Source organism: Vulpes vulpes, chromosome 8, assembly GCF_048418805.1.
Source record: "Vulpes vulpes isolate BD-2025 chromosome 8, VulVul3, whole genome shotgun sequence".
Classification (NCBI taxonomy): domain Eukaryota; kingdom Metazoa; phylum Chordata; class Mammalia; order Carnivora; family Canidae; genus Vulpes; species Vulpes vulpes.
Genome location: NC_132787.1, coordinates 28,102,249 through 28,129,693, shown reverse-complemented (window position 1 = coordinate 28,129,693; position 27,445 = coordinate 28,102,249). Strand labels below are relative to the sequence as shown.

The 27,445-nt window shown below is 35.7% G+C and overlaps 1 protein-coding gene across 5 annotated transcripts in view; it reads left to right on the top strand.

The window, feature by feature from the left end:
* PIK3C2G (phosphatidylinositol-4-phosphate 3-kinase catalytic subunit type 2 gamma) overlaps window positions 1–27,445 on the top strand; it is a 364,684-nt gene that overhangs the window by 210,833 nt on the left and 126,406 nt on the right. For all 5 annotated transcript variants that reach the window (XM_072765938.1, XM_072765941.1, XM_072765940.1 and 2 more), the window contains 2 exons: window positions 23,513–23,693; window positions 27,102–27,209. In XM_072765938.1, the coding sequence (XP_072622039.1) occupies window positions 23,513–23,693; window positions 27,102–27,209 (289 nt within the window). The remainder of the gene's footprint in view (window positions 1–23,512; window positions 23,694–27,101; window positions 27,210–27,445) is intronic.

Below are 27,445 nucleotides of genomic sequence, written 5' to 3'. Positions count from 1 at the left end.
TATGAACTGATTCACAATTTAAAAGCCTCATGGCTCCTGCGTGGTAAGTAGATTTTATATATGTCTATGTGCAAGTGGGGAATTTAAGGATGAAAATAGGCAGAATAGTTCAAGTGGTCCAAATCTGGAGTAAAGTAATAGTGATGAAACTGTTATAAAGCAATCAGTTTCAGGATATGCATTAAAGGTAGAAAAAACACAATTTATTGATATAGATTGGTGTGAACATGAAACCATGCAAAATTCCCATCAACAGTAGAAGAAGAAATAGCAAGCTTAATGAACTTAGAAAAAAAAGCAAAATGTCAATAAAAATTGGAATAATGTCTTTAATCATTGTCACATTCCATCCTGAAATATTCAGATTTCTGCTTTCTACCCCAAACATCTTCGGGGTTGGTACTAGTGTATTGGTTTTACAGGGTTTTTTTATTTGTAGAACCCTTTTAAAAAATAAAATCTTATACCATACCACAATATATAAAATACATCATTATATTTTATTCATGTAGATGTTTTACAAAAATCCAAACTTGTAACATTTATAATAAATGTATTCAGTTAAGTAATAAGACTATTTTAAAGAATATAAAATAAGTTAGTGCCTTCATGAAACTTAAACCTTTGTTGAATGGCATGATAACTGAATGGATGGATGAATTTATTTAGGGAAGCTTGAAAGTTTCACGAACTAGCACATGGGAAAAAGTCAATAGCAAACCACTTTACTGCAGCATAGGAAGAGAAAGCTCTGTTTAGATGACTCCAGGGTCAGATAATCGCCATTACCCTTCTCTAACCTTCATCTGCTGCAAACTTAATTCAATCACACATGAATAAAGTATTAACATTTGACACAGATAGAATTAATAACGTATGTTTTTACTTTGTATGTTCCTAATATAATAGGATAATGCAAAATCACACTTCTTAAAACACACACACACACACACAATCAGTAGAATTCTTCATTTTCACCCTTCATTGTTATTTTCACTGAGCTCACTTTTGGAGCTTACCATGTTTTAGAAGAACAAGTACTCAATGACCTTACCTTTGTTATTCATAGTGTACTATTTTTGAAATGCTGTAAGATAGGAATCCATGTACTTGCTATTTTTACCTGACTGTCTGGTTAATCATGATTACAAATTCACCAATTCAGTCAAACAAGGTACAAGCTGGCAAATAGCTTTTAAATATACAGACACTGCTTCAGAGAATTGATTCTACATCTCCTACTCTTAGAATCGTTCTGGGTATAATTGTATTTATTCTGATAGAAACCCAACGCACAGAATGCTGACTTCCAAAATCAAAAAGCAAGGGAATGAGAGAATAATATTTTTCATTTCCAAATGTTATCCTTGATTGGCTTCCTTGTTGGTTCTTGAATGCTTTCCCTAGACATAGCCTTTAAAATACTTTAACTAAAATTTCATTTACAGTTAATCTTTCAGAAACTTTTCAACTATGTCAAGCAAAATAGACATGAATCAGGAACCAATATAAGACAAGATTTACCTGACGAGAATCCTGATAAATATTTCACTTTTGATAAATAAGGCTCTTCCCTGGGAATCTACCTCACTTTCCATGATCAAATGTTTGGGCTGTCACCTTCTTACAAAGATCACTGCCCCTTTTCTTATAAATCTTTCTGCGAGGCTCTACTCACTAACTCACAACTGCCAACTATTCTTCCTTCTTGCTTTTAGAAATGCCTCACCTTTGAATTGATGAACCTATTCTTTAAATGTGTCAAAGGAAATTCTTGGACTTCTTTATGTTTTATTGTTCAATTGATCTGACTGACACAGTTGCCTTAAGTTCAGTTTAAGGTCATGATACTCCAGAGAACAAATAGTTATTGTGACATCTTCTCCCTTTATTGCCTATAAATAATACATCATCATTAATTGTTGTATCTTATAGTCTTTAAGGAGTTACATTCTTTGATTAAAAACCAATTTCTGACCATTTATGATTCAGAATTGTTTTTTTTTCCAGGATTGAGTTTAATAAAACACATAATGAATATAAATGCTGACATGGATTACTTTTTAAAAAATATTTTAATCTCACCCTTGTTGCAGTGAACAAAAAAGCATGTGCTTAACGACCAGAAAATGAGTCAGTGTATTGATGTGAAACTGAGCGGCTTAATTTCATGTCAAAGGTGAATAATGCACAAGATAAACCAATAATTGAAATGTATCTTAGGGGGAAGAAAAAAAACTCAACATGGTTTTATATCTCTGAAATTATAACATCATAAGCCTGTAATCCACACTTGTAGCAAAGGGTCTGTAGATATTGTTGAATATGTTCTTTGTTCATGCATGTAGGTTATTTCAATCAACTATTCAGATAAAGCCTTGGTATTGTATTTCCAAACATTTTTTTCCAAAGTCAGAGTTCATTGTGCTTCATATGGAAATGTGACTAGCACCTCCTTCAGCCCCTTCAATCCCTAAACTATTGCTCCTAATTTGGAGCTGTCTGAAAGGCACATTTCTGATAAGAAGGCTCTTACCTGCAAAGTAGTTTATAACTTCTTTGATGTTAGTGCAATGAAGCTTTTGACTCTGCATAAAATTGAAATGATCATTTTTTATTAGAAATAAGAGTAGCCCCCGTGAAGTGGGAGAGGGGAATGTCTCCTCAGAAATATTTTCATAAACTAGGCAATTAATGGCAGTAAATTGCTTACTTCAACTATGACCTCTTCAAAGACATGATATGCTCAAATTATACTGGGCATTTATTCATATTTCAAATTATAGCTGAAGTTTATTTAAACTAGCTGTAAAATATTACTCTGACTTTTATCCTATAGATACTCATCTCATATTTATCACTTTAGCTCCTTACACATTTTCTAAAAACCCATCTTTCCCAAATTTTCTCCACATTATTCTCTTCCTCTCCATCAACTCCTTCCTCTCTGCATTTCGTTTCTTATGTTATCTTCTGATCTTTCCATTTATTTTTCTCTTTACAAGCTGCATGCATGTTTCTTTCACCTATGGAGTTTCTTCTTTAAAGAGCTTATTCGACAAACTAGTTATCACAGTATTAGGTAGCAGCACTTCTTCCTAGCTATCCTCCCTATGTGCTTAAAATTTTTTAAGTGAGGAAAACAGGTGCACTTTGATGGCTCAGTTAAGTGTCTGACTCTTGATTTTGGCTCAGGTCATGATCTCAGGGTCCTGGGATCAAGCCCCACCTTGGGCTCTATGCTCAGTGTAGAGTCTACTTGGGATTCTCTCTCCCCTTCTCTCTCTGCTTCTACCCCTACTCACGTTCTCTTTCTCTAAAATACATAAATAAATCTTTAAAAAATTTCAAGTCAGGAAAAACAAAGAGCAGCTACCTGCTACTTTTTTTTTTCCATTTAGGTTTTATGTAATTTATTACTACCAACTTTGTTAGAAGATTTGGAACCCTGCATAAAGTTGACCTGAGGGTTAAAGCCCAGCATGCTTTCTTTCTTTATTACACCCAACACTTGCATTTCATGTTTTAACCCACTCATCTTTCTGTTTCTGACCATGGTGGGAAGGGGACTTCCAATTTATGCAAAATGGTGTAATAAGATTTGGAAAATTATTGTTAATGATAGCATTATAAATTGGGAGATTATTAATTATAAAATACTTTATATATAAATTTTTTTATATATAAATATAAAAAAATAGGTGGCTGGCATGGGGCAGTTAAGGTCATAATAGACAGATCCAGATCAACATTTGGATTGAGAATTAGTCAAGGTTAGGGTATTTGGCAAAGGTACTGGTTGGTAGAAGTGTTAAAATTAGGACATAAGGTCAAGATAGGAAGACACAGAGTCTAGGGTCTCTGTCACTTGGTCAGAGAGCTGTCAGGTAAAGAGAGCTCCTGATAACTTAGAAGTGCATCAAAAATGTCTTTCAGGAGACAGAGTCCCATGCAGTTAGGGCTCAGTGGTCAAAAGTAAACTTTCAAGGGGCTGGATGTGTTGTTCCAGTAATGGAGAGTCACAGTGTACTTCATAGGCTCTGAAAAATCCTATCCTGTAGAACAATTTTGTTTATGTGACTTTTCCCAAAGCTATCTGACCTGTTGACATTCCATGAATGAACACTCTGGAAACTTAAGCCTTGGTTGCATCCTTACTGCCTCCTATCTCAGCTTCATTTTTCAGGCACCAAGTTCTGTAAGTCCCAGGAATTCTTACTTCAAAGAATCTCTTGCAAGTCTTCCTTTCTTCCTGCTACCACTTGTTTTCAGATTAGTGGTTCTCATTGTCAGTAGGTGAGGAGAGATAGATGTAGCTCACATCAATAGGAGTATGTGTAGCTTGAAAAATCAAGTTCAGCATTAGAATATTTGGTTGTTCATCATCAGAGTAATTTACTTGATCTCAAAGTTTCCAAAGAGTACTAAAGAAGTGAGATTGATTTTATGTATCAAAAAAGAGAATAGGTTTAAGAAGTCAAGAAAGACTGATTTGGACCTTTATGAGGCCTCAGGCATTTTATTAGACTCAGTCTAAATTGTTTCTCTGCCCCTCCATGTACCATGGAGCAATGCAATTATCTGAAAAGGAATAAATGGAAACTTGTTCTCATCTCAAGAAGCTATAAATATGCACTGGAAACCAAGAGTCTGTTATAGAACCAGTTTAACTCAGGCAAGATAATTACTTTCTATGGACCTTACTCTACTTGTTTGCAAAATGAGTGCACGGGTTTGATCAATCTCAACTTATATAAATTTAACATCTCTTTCCTACTCAAAATTCTGGAATGCATATTACTATCCCTAATTCTAGCTATAGAACAAATCCCATCTTCTTAGCTAGGTTATTTAAGATCTTTCATAATCTATCACAAATCTGTCTTCACAACTCTTTTTCCACTAGTTCCCTCTGTAAGCTCTCTGCTCTTGTCAGATTTTTCAGGTCATTATTGCCTAAATAACCGTTGCTTATTCCTATCACAGAGCCTTTACTTATGACAGTCTCATTTTTGGAAACTTCCTACCACTTACTTCTTTTCCAACCATACCACATCCATGTCTTACTTATTTCTTAAGAGTTAATGTACATCTGACCTTTCTGTCATCGTTCTAAACAATAGCAATTTCTTCCTAATTAATTTTCTGTAACAAAAAATTTTAAGCCATTGATGATTCTCATAATGTTAAGATCTTGTGTATTTAAGTATATACTACTTCCTCCACTGAAGTTGTATGTGCCTGTAAGGCTAGAAATTCTCTCACTTCAATGGCTTTCTCACAATGCCTAACAATATATACCCATGGTCAGTAATAAATATTTATTAATATTTGGGTATTAATTATTCATGAAAGATCTAGAAATCCACAATAGGGTGTATTTATATCAAATTCAAAGCTTCATCCAAAAACTCAAAATGGCTGACCCTTAGAAAATTGTGAGAAATGTGATTCCATTATTTTAGACTGAGACAGTGAACTTCCTCACTAACTTACTCAAAATAGAAGCTAATTCAACTTCTCTTTATTTTCAAATTTGAAAGGACACTCAGCACTTCTTGATTCAAAAAGTAAGTTCATGGGCACTTAGGTGGCTCAATCAGTTAAGCATCTGCCTTCTGCTCAGATCATGATCCCAGTGTCCTGTAATATAGCCCTGCTTCGGGCTCCCTCTGGCATCCCCCCTGCTCATGTTCTCTCTCTCGCTCACTCTGTCTCTTTCTCTCTCTCTTTCAAATAAATAAATCATAAAAAAACAAAAGATAATTTCAAATATATGAAAACATGAAAAGAAGAAACTGATTATTAAGCAGTCATAATTTATTTTTTTTAAGATTTTATTTATTTATTCATGAGAGACAGAGGGAGAGAGAGAGAGAGAGAGAGGCAGAAACACAGGCAGAGGGAGAAGCAGGCTCCATGCAGGGAGCCTGATATGGGACTCGATCTTGAGACTCCAGTATCACACCCTGAGCCGAAGGCAGACACTTAACTGCTGAGCCACTCAGGTGTCCCTAAGCAGTCATAATTTAGTACAGGTGATTTTATTATACATTTTTAATTCTTTTGCTTAAAGTATCTTTGTTTTAGAATGCATCTACATCTTAGGAATGAAATATCAGTAGATATTTTAATTATATTTTTTGGACTCTGGCTTTGTGTCTAAAGATGTTCTTTTATTGCCTCTACTTAGCTATCTAAAGGTCCACATTCCAATTGCTTTATATGATGTCTTAAAATTATCTTGCTTATTGTTCATCTTCGTATTTGTTTAGCATCCATTCTCTCCCTACTATAATGTAAACTACCAGGTCACAAGAATTTTGGCCATCAGATCACCATGGTATCTTGGTCACTACTGTACTGCCATATTAATAGGTCTATGTAGGTAGTCAGAATCTATCTTTTGGGTTTTTTATGATTTTCTAAACATTTTAATTTAAATTTTAGTTAATGTATGTGCAATATTGGTTTCAGGAGCAGAACTCAGTGATTTATCACTTACATACGACATCCAGCACTCATCACGAATGCCTTCCTTAATACCCATCACCCATATAGCCCATCCCCCACTCACCTCCCTCCATCCACCCTCAGTTTGTTCTCTATAATTAAGAGCCTCTTATGGGGCATAACTGGGTGTCTCAGTGGTTGAGATCTGCCTTTGGCTCAGGTGATTCTCGGGTCCTGGAATCGAGTCCTACATCAGGTTCCCATGGGGACCCTGCTTCTCCCTCTGCCTATATCTCTGCCTTTCTCTGTGTCTTTCATGAATAAATAAATAAAATCTTTCTTAAAAGCCTCTTGTGGTTTGTTTCCCTCTTTCTTTCCCCCCTTTTCCCCTTTCCCATATGTTCATCTGTTTTGTTTCTTAAATTCTACATATGGGTGAAATCATATGGTCTTTGTCTTTCTCTGACTGACTTATTTAACTTAGCATAATACCCTCTAGCCACATCATTGCAAATGGCAAGATTTCATTCTTTTTAATGGCTGAGTGATATTCCATTACACACACACACACACACACACACACACACACATGCATACACCCCACATTTTCTTCATCCATTCATCAATCGATGGACATTTGGGCTCTCTCCAGAGGTTAGTATTGTTGATAATACTGCCATAAACATCAGGATGCCTATACCCCTTTGAATCTGTATTTTTGTATCCTTTGCGTAAATATCTAGTAGTGCAATTGCTAGATCATAGGGTAGGTCTATTTTTAACGTTTTTTAAGTAGGCTCCACACCCAGTGTGGAGCCCAATGTGAGGCTTGAACTCATGACTCTGATAATAAGACCTGAGCTGAAATCAATGGTCAGACATTTAACTGACTGAACTCCCCAGGCGCCCCTATATTTAACTTTTTGAGGAAACTTCATACTGTTTTCCAGAGTGGATGCACCAATTTGCATTCCCTCCAATAGTGCAAGATGATTCCCTTTTCTTTGCATCCTCACCAACACCTGATGTTTCTTGTGTTGTGTATTTTAGTCATGCTGACATGTATAAGGTAGTATCTCATTGTGGTTTTGATTTGTATTTCCCTGATGATGAGCATCTTTTCATGTGTCTCTTCATGTGTCTGTTCATGTGTCTGTTAGCCAGCTGTATGTCTTCTTTGAAAAAGTGTCTGTTCATGTCTTCTGCCCATTTCTTACCTGGATTAGTTTTTTGGGTGTTGAGTTTGAGAAGTTCTTTGTAGACTTTAGATACTAACCCTTTATCAGATATGTCATTTGCAAATATCTTCTCCCATTCTGTAGGCTTTTAGTTTTGTTGAGAATCTATCTTTTGAATAAATAAATAAATACTTGCATAAACTAGAACAAGTTACTCTTACTCTTTTTGCCTGAACCATTGCATCTCTAAATATAGAAAAGTTTATCTATTCTGCTTTGTTTTAAATATGTGCTTCTTCAAACCACAGAGTTCCCTTCGAGCTATCTTAATATTTGAAAGAGTAGAATAAAACCAACAATGGTCTAGTGCCTATCTCACTCTTAACTGGGAAAATCTTGTTTTATCTTTTGTCCTAATGGGGGTAGGTGTGGGAGAAAGAAGATGATTCTAGGGGTGCCTGGGTGGTTCAGTGATTGAGCATCTGCCTTTGGTTCAGGGTGTGATCCCAGGGTCCTGGGATCGAGTCCCATATCAGGCTCCCTCAGGGAGCCTACTTCTCCCTCTGCCTATGTCTCTGCTCTCTCTCTCCATGTCTTTCATGAATAAATAAAATCTTTTTTAAAAAAATAGATGATGATTCTAGATAAAATTTTGTTTAAAAATGTATACTGTTGGGACGCCTGGGTGGCTCAGTGGTTGAGCGTCTGCCTTTGACTCAGGGCAAGACCCTAGAGTTGGCCTGTGTCTCTGCCTCTCTCTCTCTCTCTCTATCTCTCATGTAAATAAAGTCTTTAAAAAAATAAAAATATACTTTTTTTACAATAAAAAAAGAATTTCTAAATAATATTATTTCATAAATCTATGTTCTCCACTTCTATTTTACAGCTTATCTTTCTGAGGCATTTTTTTATTGGGCAAACACTGAAAGAAATAATTATTCTTTCCACTACTATGCAAACTCTAAAACAGAAGTGATTAACGTGGGTTTAATGAAAAAATCAAGATGCTGTTGTATTTCTGGGCTGCTCTAGCCATTTATATGGTATTGAAGTTTACAATGTCGATTTCCATCTTATTCTGATGACTGCTATTCCTTTGCCTGCTCAACCAATTCAGATTAGTACTGAAAATAATAAGCTCATCTCTATGGGTCAAGTATAAATGATATATTTAGAGCAACTATTCAGAGTTTGTTAAGAAACTAAGAAAACTACTCAGATATATTCAGTCTTATCAGTAATAGTCATGATCATTTTAGAGTGCCTGCTGAATTAGTTACATTATTGTTCTTTCATTTGTGCCTTGACTTCAACTATTGCTATTATTATCATTATACATTTGTGTGGTTCATTATTATAGTGGTTGTTTTGCCAGTGCTTTTGACAATGACATGAAACAAACTGAAGGTACTGAGCTTGAATATCCTTGAAGCCGGAATTGTCTTGAACAGTGGAGAAAGCTCAACCATTCTTCTTGTTTTTAATAAACTGAGCATGTTGGCTAAATACCATTCAAATAAGGAATACCTATAACTTAGCATTTATTCTGATTGAGAAAACTTTAGGTTTTCCATTAAGTCATATTTTGGAAATTATTTTTTTTTTTTTTTTGGAAATTATTTTTTTAAATGAGCCACGCTGTAATGAAAAATATTTATGAAATCTAAAGAAATATGAGCTAAAATTCAAACTCCATATCTAGGAATAGCTGGAACAACAACTCCTATTATTTTTGAGCTGATATATATATATATATATATATATATATATATATATATATATATATATCAGTTCAAAATAAATAATATAAAAATAATATATATATATTAGATTTTATTTATTTATTTATCCATGACAGAGAGAGAGAGAGAGAGAGAGAGAGAGAGAGGCAGAGACCAGGCAGAGAGAGAAGCAGGCTCCACACAAAAAGCCCAATGTGGCACTCGATCCGGGGACTCTGGGATCATGCCCTGAGCCAAAGGCAGACGTTCAACTGCTGAGCCACCCAGGCATCCCTTTTTTGAGCTGATATTAATGTCAGACTTTCACTAGGTACTTCCCTAAACTATATAATTTAATCCTCACTGTAATTATTAGATACTGCTCAGGCTCAGAGAAATTGTCAGACGCCAAAAGTCACACAGCAATTAAACGGCTCAATCATGTTACAAACTCAAATATATCTGACTCCTTGGTCAATTTTTGGCCTATATTTTAAGGCCTCCAAACTGAAAGTCCAACTTTACTGATTACCAATGGTATGACCAATCCAAGGGAGAAAAATGAGACCATAAATGAGGTGCTTTGAATGAGAATTTGCCATGCAAAAATGATAGACTTTATCTTGCTGGATTCTTTGTCTATGTACGCTTTTCCAGAATTCTTGGAAAGGAAATAAGCAATATTTATCAGAAACATACCCTCCTACCACTCTGCTTTTTTTCCCTGTTTGTCAAAATAAAAATCATTACACTATAATCAGAAAAAGTGTTAAAATAAATTATTTTGTTCTGTTGCTAATTGAAATAAAGGGAAACTGAAAAAAGTTAAAAATAAGAAAATAAGGATGTAAGCATTATTATATTTGACTAATGTAAAATACTAATAAAGAGAAAAATACTATTTTAGGGAAGAACATCCTTGAAAGACAGAGCATATACATATTATTCAGTTCATAATTCAAATTAATAATTTTCAAATTCTGACTAAAAATAAATGCCATTTTCTAGAAATGTGAACCGTAAAATAGTTGTTTTTTTAATGTGTTTCAGAAAAAAAAAAAGGAAAATTGCTAACCAATGAATTTCAAAGCGTTTTCAGTTATCTGCTCTTTGAGCACTATCGTCCAACCTCCACTGATGATTTCAGAGACAAAGAAAGAGTCTCATTAAAGTAAGCCTCCTGAAACTTTTCTTAAAGGATAATTACGAAGGGATAATTCCATTAAGGACTAAATAACTTGGTAGTTCAAAATGGAAAAGACTTGTTTTTAAAGAGAACCTAAAACAAAATAACCATTGAAATAAAACTCACCAATAGATTATTAGAGGCTATTTTTATTTTGATAAATACACCTTTAACTGCTCACATCTTAAAGGGTCTGACTTTTTTTTTGAACCAATATTATTGGTAAGAGAGTTTAAACATCCTACAATCTATCTTTTGGAAATCCTTTTTTTTTTTTTTTCAAGATTTTTATTTATCCATGAGAGACACACACACACACACACACACACACAGAGAAAGAGAGGTGCAGAGACACAGGCAGAGGGAGAAGCAGGCTCCATTCAGGGAGCCTGGCGTGGGACTCGATCCTGAGTCTCCTGGGTCTCTTCTGAAAGTGGCGCTAAACTGCTAAGCCACCAGGGCTGCCCTGGAAATCCTTTGGAAATAAATGCTCTGATTACCACCTAAATAGATATAGTCTCCCACGCAGACATACTCCCTTACAAATACATATCACTTTGTTCTTACATGTGTAATTTTTTCCCTCTGAGATGCAAGAAATTCAATTCTAAAATGAGATGGTTTATGTGATAGAAAAGAGCTTTTCTTCAAACTTCCTAACATTTTAATGTAACTTTGCCAATGATGGACTTTCCATCTGATCATCGTCAACTAAATTCATTTAATTAGGCAATTATTTTTACTTAGTAAAAATTGCTCCTATATTTTGTCCCCATGATCTGAGTCCTGAAATCATAGTATGATGGAGCATCTCTAGTAGTCTCTTGGAAGGTTTCAAAATTTTTAAATAGGTAATTAATAAAAATATTTTAAATATCTGCATATACATGTATAGTATTACATTTTTGGACAGTAAAGGAAATAGCATGTGAAAATATAATTTAATAGGATCATATTAAATTTAGGGTTCATACCCTAAAATTTTAATCAAGAAATAGAAGCAACCAATTTTAGGAAAACCAGATTTAATTGTAGTCAATTCATTTATCCAGCAAAATTGACTGGCTACTCTTAGGCCACAAAAAGCATAGAGTCATAGAACTGCCATTAAGGAATTTAAAGTCAAATAGGGAAGAGATTAAAACAAAACAAAGCAATTAAAGCACAATTCTAAAAAAAAACCACAAAAACACATAAAACAAGTGTTAAAAGAATAATGGATACAGGGAAGTACTTCACCTTTACACGGGGAATGCTGCACCCCTGCCCAGCAAAGTCTTTTTGGGAAAGGTGTAAATTAAGTTGAACATTAAGGGATAAACAGGTGTTAGCATATGGAACTCTAATTTCAGACCCAGAGGACGGGATGATGTAAAAGTATTGTAGCCTGGGAAAGCAGAGAAGATTCCAGTTATTATAAGTAGGACTTTATGTTTGAAATGTGAGCACATAAACAGTCTTCAGGATGCAAAGACACTAAATCTTGAGTGCCCTTTAAGTTACACTAGTACTTTATATTTTATCCTGAAAGCTATCTGGATCGTAATCACAAGAACAGGACTTCACTTGACTAAGTAAAGGGGACTAATTTGAGGGAGGGAAAAAAATTTAAATGCAGATGGTAGAAAAATCAAGTACCAGAAGATTCCTTCAAGAAATCAAAGCCTCAATTAAATTCTGTCAGTGGGAGCAGAGAGAAGAAATTAGATCTGAGAGCTATTTAGATGGTGAATGTATTAAGACATGGTAACAAATTTGATGCAGCTAATGGTAAGAGAATCACGGACAACTGCTTCATTTTTAGTTAGAGTGATGGAAGACAGTGATTCTATTCATGGAGGTAATTCAGGTGAAAAAGAAGGTATTGGGGGAAAATTATAATGAAATTAGTCATGTTAAGGGTTGAAATACCTCAGGAGCATTTAAGTGATCTCTTATAGACAGTTGAACATGCAGGTCTGGATCACAAAAAAAGGAGTCCTAGGCTGGAAACTACATCAGTCAGCTAAGGCTGCCACAACAGAATACCTTGAACTGGGTGGCCAAAATAATAAATATCTATTTTCTCACAGTTCTTTAGAAGAAGAAAATTTCTCTAGAAGTTTTAAATCAAGGTGTCAGGAGGAGTGGTTCCTGTTGAGACCTTTCTTCTTGTCTTGTGGACAGCTGTCTTCTTGCTGGGTCCTCCCATGACCTTTTTTCTCTGTGTACATGCTCTTTCGGTCTCTCATCCTCTTCTTCTATGGACACTGGATTGGTTGGATTAGGTTCCCACCCTTATAACCTCATTTAATCTTAATTACCTCCTTGAAGGCCTCTATTCAATTAGTTACACTGGAAGTTAGGGTTTTAACATTTGAGTTTTTGGAGACAAAATTCCGACCATAACAGAAACATAGATTTGATGACAGGACAGACAATACCATCATCCTTTTACAAATGGAGAGACTGAGGTAGGCAGTGAGCTGCTAAGTTTTTTGGGCAGTGATCTAAAGAGCGCTTTTTTCATGCATATGATTTAGTGGACAGGACAATTATCCCTGACTGGCAAGTTCAATCTGCACAAGAACAACGACAATACCATCACATAAATCAAAAGAGAATTAGCCAGGTCAATTGTGGAGGCCTTATAGAACACCGGTAAGTCTTTATTGAATTTCCAAAAGGAATGGGATTAAATGGTGCTAGCCAACCTCAGGGGACATGCAATTTCATGACAGTGAGCAAGAATGTCCCAGAAATTTTCTCAGGACCTCAAACACAGCTCTGAGTCTTATGGATAACATCCCAGGGAACCTTTAATATCCTCACAGAATAAACCACGCTATTTGTAACTCAGGGAAGAAGGGTGAAGCAGCCACCCCAGCTGTGATTTGAAACTGAGGTTCCAGGGAAACTAGGTATTTCAAAGCTAGCTTTGCCTTATACCTATAAACCTGCCCCCTGGCTGTGTTCAAACACATGAATTGTTCAGTGCACAATATGATGATTATCCAGCCTTCACCAGAGTGCTATGCAAGAACAAAAGGCTGAGGGGTAAAGAGGATCTTTATTATTAGGTTGCTATTCTTATGAAACATTCATATAGCAAAGGAATTGCCTTGCTGTTAAAAGAAATTTGTTAAGGAAACTTTATGAAAAAGATGGTTATACTGCCTTTAAAGCAACTATACATGTATTCAGGAAAAAAAGAGAGAGAAAAAAAGCTGAGTTAGGAACTCGGTTCAGAACCATATTTTCAAAGAGTAAGTAATGGAAAATGAAAATGTAGACATCTATCAGACTAATTTAAAATTCCAGGAGCATGGATTACAGCAGTAATTATATGTCAAGCAGAATTTACTTTATTACAGCACATGTGCTGATGTTAGTGACTCCCCACTTCTCTTTTGCCACAACTTGAAATCATTTTGAACCACAAGCCCAGTTAAGGTGGGTAGCTCAAGGCACTTCTGTTGTGTGTACATGGTTCATCTGGTTTCTTAGATCCCCAAATGCAGTCAGGGTGTTACTTTCAATTTAGCATCTTTTCCCTCTACTCTCTCAGCCCCACCCAGAACTATCATTAGTCTAAGTAAACCACAGGAGGCCAGATCCTTAGAAACGGTGGTGTTGGTCTTACTTTCGAAAATGAGGAAGGATGGAGAAGAAGGGGTCAGGTTAATGATTTGGCATTGTCCACACATAAAGCCGAGTCCCCATCTTCTGTTCTTTTGGTAGGCTAGGCCAGGGAAAGAAAAGTGTTCCTGCTTATAAATTTCTCACACAAAAGTATACTTCGGTTAACACGCTTTTCTTCAAAAGTTCAAGGAAAAAGTTAAAAATAGCAAGGAAAATATTATTAGACATTTTGGTGATTGGGCAGCAAGTTTATAGATAGCAGGAAGGAATGAGTGAGGTACTTTGAAAAGAAGGAAGGCAGTCTGGAGAGCATGAGACTTCTGAGGGTAAGAAAACAGGAAGCCAGAGAAAGAGATTAAAGACAACCACAGTAGGAAAGTTGCAAGAAAGGATTCCTGGATTGTGTATTTGTTTCAGGCTAAGTCATTAGCTGGTACCAGTGTCAGGGATTCAGGTATAGCATGATGGTGATGACCAAGGCTTTGGAGTCAGGTAAACTTGAATTTGAATCCCTGATCCCTGATTGGGTGACTGTGCAAGTTACTTGACCTCTATAAACCATAATATCCTTGTCTGTAAGATGGAAGGAGTCATTACCTGGAGCAAATAGAAGATTACCTAACACAGCTATGTAGAATGCTTGGGAAATGCCTGGCACAGAGTAAATGCTTGGTAAATTCATCAAGAATTAAAATTATAGAACCCTATAGCTGGAAGGTAGCTTGCTGAACCTCATCAATGCCAACTTGTACACACTAGGAAAGTGAAGGGCCAGAGTATTTAAGTTTCTTGCAAGAGGTAATACAGGCAGTAAAATGTCTCCCAAATCATGTTTTTATAGTTGTTAGGACACTATGTTAGCTCAAGTTGCAATAAAGAAAAGTAACATAGATTATGTGCCTTAAACAACAGGAATTTATTTATCACCGTTCTCGAGGCTGGGAAATCCAAGAGCAAGGTGCTACGGCCAATTCCATTTTCCCAGGAGGGCCTGCTTCCCGGCTTGTAGATGGATGCTGGATCCTTCTCATTGTGTCCTCACGTAGCAGAAAAAGCAGAGAGCTCCAGTCTCTTTTTTTTTCTTTTAACAGCATTAATGCCATAAGTGGGCCCTGCTCTCGGGACTTCATCTAAACCTAATTACACTCCAAAGGCCACACTTCCAAATATCATCACATTGGGTGTTAGGGCCTCAACATATAAATGTGGGGGTGGAGGAGACATAAACACTCAGTCCATAACAGACACAGAATGTGATTCTTTGGAAAGAGCCTGGAGCAGTGGTTTAGGAACTCTGGTTCTTAGTCATAAGACCTTAGGCAAGTCCTTTAATCTTTCAGTTTTCTCACCTAATAAATGTGAGGGGTGGAAGATGTTATCTGGAAACGTTGTTCGGCCCCATGCTCAAGTAGTATTATTCTTTGAGTATATGAGTAATGTACAGTGAGAGGTAATGTGTTTGATTAGGCTAAGATTAGACTATTTGGGAGTCCAGGACAACAGAACGAGAGGAAACAGCAGAGCTAGGAGGGGTTTTCAGCAAAGAGCAGCAGGAGCACAAAAATTCCTAGGGATCTGGGAAAGCAGAAAACAGAATGTGAAAAAAAAAAAAAAAAAAGAAATGCATTTCAGGAGGGTCACACAGATAGCTCTTTCTTCCAAAAGGTGTTCACCTGTTTTGTTTTGTTTTAGAATAAAAAAAAGCACATATGGAGTATAATGGTGGGGGCTGAGAAGGATCACTAAGAGTTATTCACAGCTTGGTGCTTGATTTAGAAGAGTGATTTGAATAAAATATCTTAAAAGCAGCAAGTGTATTTTGAAATCGGGAGGACAGAGTTGCTGCTTTTAAATCACATTATTCAGTATATTTAACATGTAAACATGAATGAATACATGTGAGTAGATCAACAAGATGAGTGGAAAGGGCTCTAATTCCTTATTATAGATTCAGGAATCTCTTCAGGGGAATGCTCAGCATAGTTTTGGGTTGTGGGAAGTTTTTTTGTTGTTGTTGTTTCTTTTTTTTCCCTTCATAGTTTCCAGCTGAGGCTGAGAGGGCATCATGGCTATACAACAGTAATCCTGATGACAAATATTTACATAAACTGGATACCATCAATGGCTAATTTTCCTTCAGAAAAAAATACCATTTAAGTTTACAATTAAACATGTGACTGGTCATATCTGTTAAAGATTTTATTTAGCTATGATGATAAACCATCAATTATAATAGTAAATGCGTACCTATGTATCCATATATATGCAGAATTAATAACCTATTGCTGAAAAAACAAGTTCGACTTCTTGAAAAGAATTCTGTGTGTAGCAATAATTGCCCACAAAGTCAAAATGGGCACTTTTTTAATAGAAGTGGCAAGGGAATAAAGAAAAGAAAAATCTCAGCCAACCCTCTTAAGAGTTTTGAGATAAAATCCCTTCAATTCTTATTCTACATTTGGAGGCTTTTTCTCTCATGCAGTGCGATCAGTGCATTTCCTGAAGCTGTCTTCTTATGCTGACAGATTTTTAATGATCTCACCTAGTTTTTTCTAAACTGGCTGATCTTGGTAGTCTCCAATGAAAGTTTTTATTATTCTTAAAATACTACCTTTGCTCTTTCATATTCCCTAATTAAAACAAGAGTAGAGTCTACAGTTTCCTGCTCACTTGTAGATCAAAAACTCCTACTAGTTTTGTCCATTTTAAAACTTCATTTTCTTCTCCAATTTGACAAACACCTCCTCCCTATTTTCTAGTACAGCCAAGTTTTAGTTTGGGAGCTTGCAGTGGGTAGAGAATATGATCTGATATTTTACTCCTCTCTCTTTTCTGGTTTTTACTTCTCCTGACTTGGGAGGATAGAGGAAAAAGAAAGAAATGTGACCTTCACATTTGAACAAATAATTGCAGTCCTCTGTCTGAGGTCTCTGATCTTCCATCAAGGCCCTGTGTTGTTTCACTGTGAAAACTGGCTACCTCATACGGGTGAATTCTTTGGGCAGTCTTACAGGAGCTTCCCATTACATCTGGCCTTGGATCAATCCCTTTCTACACAAGGAGTGGATCATATATAATTATCTTCAGGTATTTATTTGAACCTTGAAAAACTTGTACATCCTTGCTTTGCCGAACAGTTGAGGTGCAAGAGTATGGGCTGTTCCTTTCCTATCTTTTCTCTCCATCCTGCCCTAGTATTTTCTTCCTGTTCACATAAGAACAGGAGAAATCAACAAACCCTCTTTCAGAACAGAAATCTAACCTGGGAATGAGGCAACAGTTTCCAATTCTGGCACACAGCTAAATAAATGTCTCTTTGGGCTTTCCTCTCTGGACTTTGCAGAGAGAACTGGGCATAGCGGAACTAGTCTGTTCCTCACTAGACCAATGATCCATGACTCTTAAACATACTGATATGGGTACTTCCCTGTCCAAAGCCATTGGTCCGTTGCCTATTCAGCCATTCCAAGCTGCCAGATGTTAGGATTAAAGCAGAGCTCTTAGTTTACCAGAGCAGCTACATGTACTGCCTTCCTCACTGCCTGAAGCCATCAGGTCCTTTGTCTAGTTCTGTGTTATGTACATCCTAAAAACAAAATCTTGCCGTTGCCCTATTGCACTCATTAGTACAACACTTTTCCTCAGAAAGAATCTCCTACAAGATACTCAAACACTTGGCTAGACAAAGCAACAGATGGTACATGGGCCTATTCAGACTTTTAAATGGGTCAAAAAGTATGTTAGTAGCAATAAAACAACAAAATGCCAGCAGTATAACAGAATATACATGCCCAAATGAGCCTGTTCAAATCATTTTTAAAATCCTTTTGGGGCTTTAGTTATGATCCATAAAAAAACTATTTTTATTACTTTTATAGTTTTTTTTAATCTGAAATAGTATGCTCAAATTGATCACTCATCTAATTCACCAGACTTGGCTACAGATGAATTTTGTTTATTTTCAGCAATTAGATATGCCCCCAAATATCCTCAGGGTAAACACGGTGGATGTTTAAAAATTATGCTGCATATTCTAAAGGCAATACAAATAAATAAATAAAAACAAAATGGGAAAAGAAAGAATATGAAAACTGGCATATTCATTAGTTTTTACTATAGCAACAAATAGCCCCAAAGTTTCAGTGGCTTACAACACAAATTTCTCACTCGTTCAATACATAAGCTGCAGACTTGCTCTAGTTCTGCTGGGCTCCACTGGACTCCTCACAGCAATGCTTAGCTCTGCTTTACAATGTCCTGTTACTCTGCAACTGGAGGAATAGCCCCCAGTGGGGACATACTGTTTTCATGGCAGAAAGCAGAAGTACAAGCTGCCAAACCAATCCATAATAGCACATTTAAAATATCTGCGTGCACAAGGGCATACATTACATCAGTCACATCCTATTGGCCAAAGCGAGTCACATGACCAACCCTGACACTGGGTAGAGAAATAGACTCTGACTGTGGGAAGGCACTGGAAGTCATAGAACAAAGACTCTAGATTATGTATAACCTCCTTCAGAGGTTCAGAGAAACCTATGCTTCAGAGAAAGCATAGAGTTGGAAACAATAATCGGATCTACCACAGAGAGTCAGCACAGTGGGGATATCATTAGGCTGAATGTACATTTCAAAGAGAACACTTTCGAGGTGGTAATAAATATTAGATATATAAATTATATTATGGTGATGCAATTATTCAGCTACATACTTTATGGGCCTCCTCTCATATTTAAGTGTTCTAAAAATGTATATAATCTCTAGAGTATGAATGTCATTACTTTCTGAATTTATTTCCTTTTAATAGTTTTATATTTAAGAATTGTTACAAAATAGTGTATTGACAGATTTTGCAAAATAGCTAGTGATTGGAAATTACATTTCTGCAGACATGGCCAATATAAAGCTCCTTGCATGCAAAATCCAACCTAAGTTTAGTGTTACATTTTGAAAAAAGTAAATTAGTATTCTAAGAATAAACTAGTCCTAGGAAATGATTATCTTTGCAAGAACTATAAAATGTATCAAGTTCCTGGGGCTCCTGGGTGGCTCAGTTGGTTAAGCATCTGACTCTTGATTTCATCTCAGGTCATGATCTCAGGGTCATGAGATGAAATATACAAAGGTTCTGTGCTGAGCGCGGAGCCTGCTTAAGATTCTCTATCTCCCTCTCCCTCTCTGCCCCTTCTCCCCACCCCACCCCATCCCTGTGATGTGCTCTTTCTCTGTCTCTCTTAAAAAAAAAAAATGTAACAAGTTCCTCAGTCTGGGAAAATATTAAATAAACATCTAAAGAAACACTAAGAAGTGAAATAAAGTTGTAAAGTCTAAAAAGATACATGCTTTTTCTTTTTCTTCTTCTTTTTTTTTTTTTTAAGCAGACCCCAGGCTCAGCATGGGAGCCCACAACCATGAGATCGAGACCTGGGCTGAGATCAAGAGTCAGACACTTAACCAACTGAGCCACCCAGGCATCCCAAATTCTTTTTACTTTTTAATCACACTATTAAAATCTTAAAATTAATAATTTTATATCAAGTATTGAATATCAGTCTATATATCCTAGAGTTGTAAATACACTTGAAGAAGTGACATTCTAGAATCTTCCTGTGCTCACTAGAAACTGGTCTCCTGAGCCACGCACCTTGTCTTGCTTGCTCAGCCAACATGGGAGGAAATGGGAAGAGGAGGTTCTGGACTGACCTGAAGTCACTCATCTTCATTGTGTAACTCAGTTCTCTTCTGCTCTAAGATGTTTCCCCTTTTCACTCACAGGATATAACTCAAGTGGGTCAAAATTTAAGACAGCTCCTAAGATGGGGAGTACCCTGCTATTAGAACTACAATTAGATCTTCACTGAAGAGAATTAGGAGGCGAGGAGGGCAGAGATGGTGTGATGATTCTATTCTGTCCTAATGGTAGACTGAGAAGTGAGAACTATGTCTCCTGTGGCTCAAGCAAGTTACTCCCTGTAGAATTAGAAGCAGCCACGTGCATGGAGAAACAGAGACAAACTCAATATCCAAGGAAAATCTCCCTATCATGCTAGCTGGGGTTTCTATCTTAAAAAACAGCTAGTTTCTCTGAGTCTTCCACGATCCCCTTAATTTAGTCAAATACCCTCATAACATCTTACAAGCATGCTATTACCTGGGTTTCCTCCTCATTCTTGCTTCTGCCTCTCATCCTTAACACTATCAAAACCTTTAATCAGCTAGACTTTATGCATTTATCCTCATTTTAACGTTGTCATTACTTACAGTCCATAAGATGTGTACAAAATCATATCAAACTGAATTATATCCCTGGATCTCAGATATTAGGATAAACAAGTCTCTGGCATTTTAAGATTTACCTCATAGTTTATATGCAGTCACATTGTATGCACTTTAAAAGTCTGATCTTTCACAACTAAATTTGTCAGTCCCTTGACTTTAAAAATTAAAAAAAAAATTGGCATAAACAATACTGCTGCTCTTAGGTGACAGTGTTTTTTGAAAAAGGTTTCTGCTGGGACGCCTGGGTGGCTCAGTGGTTGAGCGTCTGCCTTCGGCTCAGGGTGTGATCCTGGAGTTCCGGGAAGGAGTTCCGCATCAGGCTTCCTACAAGGAGCCTGCTTCTCCCTCTGCCTATCTCTGCCTCTTTCTCTGTGTCGCTCATGAATAAATAAATAAAGTCTTTAAAAAAAAAAAAAGAAAGAAAGAAAAGAAAAGAAAAGAAAAGAAAAGAAAAGAAAAGAAAAGAAAAGAAAAAGGTTTCTGTAATGTTCCAGAGAGTGGCCAGCTCTTTGCTAATCTTAAAATAGAGGCAATGGATACAAAATACTCAATGAGGGGCTTACTGCTTCCTTATGTAGAAGTCATCGATGCAGAACTGTCCAACCCTCTACCTCAAGCTGTATAGTCCAACTTTCTCTGCAGTTGTTTAAAATGAAGGACACGTTAATTTTTCTTAACTATATCTAAGGACACAAGGATGGTTATTTGACCTCTCATGGTCATCTCCTACACTCTACCACTCCATGATTTCAGGTTTGCAATGTGTAAAGACAAACTCTTCATTAGGCAAAAAACTGTTGAGTTTGAACCAGATCTCACCAGGAGAATCATATGATCTTAGCGGGGATGCAGGGTTGGAATGAGGCATATTCTACAAGGAAAATAATGACAGTGGAATACACTGAATTTTCATTCTTTGCTTTTATAATTTTTTTTTAAAACACAGTCATATTCTTTCTGCAAATCTTCCCTGCTCTGTTTTATTTTGAGCAAGGAATAAAATTTGAGTTTTTTCTCCTTAAAAAAATCAAATACATTTCTAACAAAAAAATTAAGAGTAGTATGAATACAAATTATATAATTCAGACAGTTCCCATGAGCCCTACAATATCTAAATGTATCTTTTAAAAAAATTATTTTAGTAAAAAGTTGACTTCATCTATACAAAATAACTTTTCCTTTTATATGTATATAGCAGTCAGGAGGTTATAGAATTATATTTATGTACAAGAACTGGTTAAAGATATTTTTAAAACAAGTGACTCAATATTTAAAGTGTATGAAAATGCTGGCAAACATCAATAGAGATATAGAAATACACTACCCATCAAGTACCAATCTCACTGAAACCCCAGTACACTATCAAATGGTATATTACCAAAGTCCTCAAAATACTGAGAGAATCTGAGAGATATACAATTTTATATTAAATGTCTTAAAGTTTTACATGTGAATGCCTGCATTTGCGACCTTCCAGTTCATACTCACACAACATTCATTTTCTCAGAGCTTCCAAATAATGACAGATTTCACTTATTACATCTGATATTTCAAAATATCACCATAGGGGTACATATAAAAAATTTCATTATTATCTACTATTTTTCTTACATTGAAAATAAGCAGGTGTCAATGGATTATATTTTTTCATCAATACATCTTTAACCCTTTGAGGGTTTTTTTTTTTTTTAGTGCTTTCCAGAGGTAGGTAAGAACTGTTATTCAACTTAAAAGCAAAAGAGGTGCTAGAATTTAAGTTGGCTTCATAACAATGACAAGAGAGCAAGCCCTCACCTAAAAAAATGTCTCAATTTTTTTTAACTTTTTTAACTTAATTTTTTTAAATATGTAGAAACAAAGAGCATAGAACAAATGAAATAATGTGTTATAGTCTCTGTACCATAATACATATTAGGCAGAGGTGCAAAATTAATAATTCAGAATGAAATTCATCTATATATTTTTCAACTGCTTTGCATTTAATCTTTTTTTTTAGTATTTCATTTTCACAATAACTTTCTCCTAGTTTCTTGAATGGCAATTTTACAGAGAAGGACAAGACTGGAGACCAGTTAAGATTAAAAGAACCAATCAAAGAGAGGTTAACATTCAAAAGAATTAGTTTTTTAAATTCTTTTTCAGTGGTTTGGGACATAATAGAAAATGTTTGAGCATATTGGAATTAGTTTCAAGGCAATAGAAGTTGTCACATGACAAGCAGTAAAAAAATATTTGTTACTGCTCCATTATCTAGCAGAGTATTCTCATTTCTTTGTGTCCTATGCTTCCCCTGTTCATTACATGAGCAGACAGCCAGGCAGTGACAGAAGTTGGCTGAGGGAGGCCACAAAATACAGAGGGACTAATTAATGTTGGTTGACTAGTAGGTACATGGTGCTAAGGCCTTTCAAATGCATCAGCTCAATCTGTGTTCTATACAGCTCTACAGAGTCAGTTTATTACTTTATTTTATAGATAAATAAAATCTCAGCCTAGTTAAAGAACTTGCCTAAATTACTTATAAGTTGTAGGGCTGAGATTTGAATCCAGAAATGTCTGAAAACAAAACCATTCTCTTGCCTTTACAACGTCTACCTCCAAGTAATCAAAGGAAGTTACTGGAAGAAAGAGAAATATGTAGTATGTGACAGTGTGGGAGCCTTTTGAAGAAAAGTAGAAAAAGGTAGGGTTGATGGCTGACTTCCAATATAATGTGGTCAAGTACAAATACTATTTCTAAAAATCTTTGTCCTTATTTTAATAAGAAGTCAAAATATGTTAAGTATTTGTTATAGACAGAATTAAGAAGCCTGAAAAAAGAAAAAGTGCATTGTGAATTGAAATGAGAAAAGGCAGGTCTCTTATTGATTCTTCACTCTAGGAATCTCATTAGCTATCAGATGGAATTTGATGACTGCCAACGAACAAACAACATTTTCCCTGATTCAAGGCTGTTAAACTGCCCAAAGCCACCAAATACAGATTAGTCTGAAATGCACTGATTGTTCCTGCTGGAGGTGGTTAAAAAATCAGCTATAGATACAAGAATTCTTGTTCTCTCTTCCCTTCAGGCTGCTAAAGGATGCACAGAATGAAACTTACTTTAAAAGCTGGTATCAGAAGCTGTTGGCAGCTCTTCAATTCTGTTCAGGAAAAGCCTTGAGTGATGAGTTTTCCAAGGAGAAGAAACTTATTAAAATTCTGGGAGACATCGGGGAAAAAGTCAAGTCTGCCAGTGACCCTCAAAGACAGGTTTGTTGAAAAATTAATCTTCCTGTAGTGTTTTCTTTAATCTTTTGTTCAATTAAGTTTTAATTTCATAGTTTAGAAAGCAAATTCCTTGCCTATACTTAGTATAAGACACCCAAATTATTACTTTAATCAAGATTTTTTTCAATTTACAGTCTCAAAGTTAATGATAATGTCTACTAAGAGAACATGTTTTTTTAAAGGTTTTATTTATTTGAGAGAGAGAGAAAGCATGAGTGAATGATGAGAGGAATGAGAGGGGGAGAGAGAGAGAATCTCCAGCAGAGTCTGCACTGAGTGCAGAGCCCAGTGCAGGGCTCACTCTCACAACCCTGAAATCATAACCTGAGCCAATACCAAGACTTGGATGCTTAACTGGATGAAGTAATTTCCTCAAAATGGCAGCACAATTCAGGATAGTAGAAGTCCAAAGGGGACTTTTTAGGGCACCTTTGTCCAGGGTATAAAATCTAGGTCTAGATTTTTCTAACACTGCACTAATCAAAATCACATTTTATTTATTTATTTTTTAAAAATTGCATTTATTTATTCATGAGAGACACAGAGAGAGAGGCAGAGACATAGGCAGAGGGAGAAGCAGGCTTCCCATGAGAAACCTGATGCAGAATTCAATCCCAGGACCACAGGACCACACCCTGAGCCAAAGGCAGATGCTCAACCACTGAGCCACCTAGGCGCCCCTCAAAATCATATTTTAAACACTTTTTTGGCATAACAAACAAAATGAATTAAATCAATCGTGGTATGGATAGTAAAACTTTTATACTAAGTTCCATGAATAATAGTCAAAATATTGTGCCTTTTTCATCACTGATTATAATAATGGACTTGGCTCTTCTTGTTCTTGATCTGATTAAAGTATTTTTACTCTTTTTAATTATAGGCATCACTAATTGCCCTCACTGACATAGAGCATTGAGTAGGTTCTCTTATGTTCAACATTCTGGATGCAGGGTGACAGTGGTTATCCACCCATTGTATTAATGACGTTGTTCAGTCATTAAGTACTTACAGAACAGGAGTTATGGATAGAAAAATGACTGAAATTTGAATTTTGTCCTCAAAGGGCACACACAGCTTCTCTCCGTGCACTCTCTAAAATCAAAAAGAATTTTCAACAATAATATAAAAACATTGACAGGCAAAATGTTCCAGAATTCTTTCCCACCCCAATACTTTTCTTGCTGGAAGTCACTCATTTGATTTGGAAATGCCAGAAGCTCTGGCACTTCACCTCTATAGGAATAAAAAAATAAATAAAAGGCATAACCATGGGATTTATTCTTAAATGGGAAACATATATAAACTCTAAATTGACAGAAAAACTTTAAGATAAAGAACATGATGAGCAATGCAAAAAAAATTCTATAATTTCTTCATATTACTGCAGACTTACTAATTATTTTCTGGTGATAGGCAAAAAGTTGAAAGTAAGTAAAATAAACTGGTTTAAAATTTATAAAATTTGGGACGCCTGGGTGGCTCAGCAGTTGAGCATCTGCCTTTGGCTCAGGGAGTGGTTCCTGGAGTTCCAGGATCGAGTCCCACATCAGACTCCCTGCATGGAGCCTGCTTGTGTCTCTGCCTGTGTCTCTGCCTCTCTCTCTCTCTCTCTCTTCGTGTCTCTCATGAATAAATAAATAAAATTTTTTAAAAAATAAAATAAAATTTACAAAATTAGTGTATGAGAGTAGTCTTTGTTTCTTACATTTTAAGATTCCACACATATTTGAGATGCATACTACAGTTAAATAAATCTGATGCCTTTTTTGGCCATTTGCATTAAATTCCAAAGTGATATTGACATTATTCTCTCAAATTACTTTGCTCACCTAGACTGATTTTGTGATAACACTTCTTAACATAAAAATAATAAAATAAAAATAAAGAGATGGAAGAAGCATTTATAATTTCGCACAATTCAAGTTATTGTTAGCTATTTTTTATTTCTTTTTTAAAAAGTACTAATTAGTATTGTATGGAAATGTCGAATCACTATATTGTGCAACTGAAACTGATATTACAATGTATGTTAATTAACTGGAATTTAAATAAAAGCTGTGAAAAACCTCTTTAATAGATAATTCATAATTCTGCAAACCTACTTATAAATTTATGTCTGCTTATTCTGATAAAGGCTAGACTTTTAATATATCAAAATTGTCTCCTCTATTAGTTTTCCTCAGATTCCTAGAGGTTATTTCCTTACAGATTGTTTTTCTCTGCTGTTTACTATTAAAGCATATCATCTCATTGAAAATAAAATAAAATTAAATTAAATTAAATTAAAATTTTTAAAAGTACTAATTAAACCTAACTCTGTAAAGAAGATATTTTAGTTAAAGAAAGTAGAGATTCCCCTCCATGATATTCCTTAGGGAAATCCAGGTGTAGATAGGACAAAGGAGGACATACAGAAAGAGTGCCATGGTGGAATCTGCCTCATTTTTCCACCTCGCTCTTCTGGATTCTGTGAGCAGCATTTTCTATTATTTGCCAAAATGACCCAGGAGTAAAAGCCAAGAAACTCTTGGGAGTTAATTAAACATTAGTAATCTGATACCTTCATTTTTAGAATTGGACTTAAAGAGTTTTTGAAAATGGGATAAAAGGAGTATTTTTATACTTTGGATTATTGCTCCTCCCCCTTTTGTATCAGAAATATACTCATTGGCATTTAGTGAACCATTTGTTCAAACATGTTACTATTACTATTATCAATTGTCTGCAATTATCATTTTTTGCCATTATTGCCCTTAATCCATGTGAATTTTTTTTCTAAAATGTAAATCACTATTAAATATGAATCTTGAGAGTTACAAATTAAAATTCCAGGAAATTTTCAGAAATGGATCGTGTTAATAATTACTTAAAGCAGGTATTGCAAGATGGTGGGCCACAGGTCAAATCCAACCCATTGTGTTTGTTTGAACAGAATAGTTCCTTGTTAGGATGCTTGGGTGGCTCAGCAGTTGAGCATCTGCCTTTGGCTCAGGGCGTGATCCTGGGATCCAAGATTGAGTCCCGCATCGGGCTCCCTGTGCGGAGCCTGCTTCTTGGAACTCTGCCTATTTCTCTGTCTCTCATGAATAAACAAAGAAATCTTTAAAAAATAAAATAGTTCTTTGTTTTGGTTTTGATTTTAATTGAAATTAAAATCCTGTAGAAAAGGCATGAACTCATTAGTTCCCCATTTCCCTCAACACTCCATATTGTCTTTAGCCTGCTGCCTCCTTATATGTGTCTACAACACCTACCTGATCCCAAAGTATCCAAGTGTGCAACCCCTGAATTAAAGAGTTTATTTAATCAATAGAAGAAAATTATAACTTGAAAGAAAAGCAAGTTCTTTACAGTTTCTAAAATGCTTTTCAAATGATTTTTACACAGGAGGTACTGAAGAAAGAGATTGGCAGACTAGAAGAATTCTTTCAGTGTGTAAAGACTTGTCACCTTCCTCTGAACCCTGCCCTGTGTATAAAGGGTATTGATCGTGATGTAAGTCAGTTTATTCAGTAGATAAATTGAGTATTTTTGTTTCGTATTGTTTAGTTCACTGTATGTTTTTGAAATGGCAAAAACGATTTGTGAATTGTCATTGCAAGTATTTAAAAAAAAAGTAATTGAATTCAATCCAAACTATGTGCCACATTTGATGCACTGTGTAAGGCTGAGATTGCATTGGCCTCATCACATGATTTGTTGATTTAGAATTAAACTATCAGTTCAGTAAA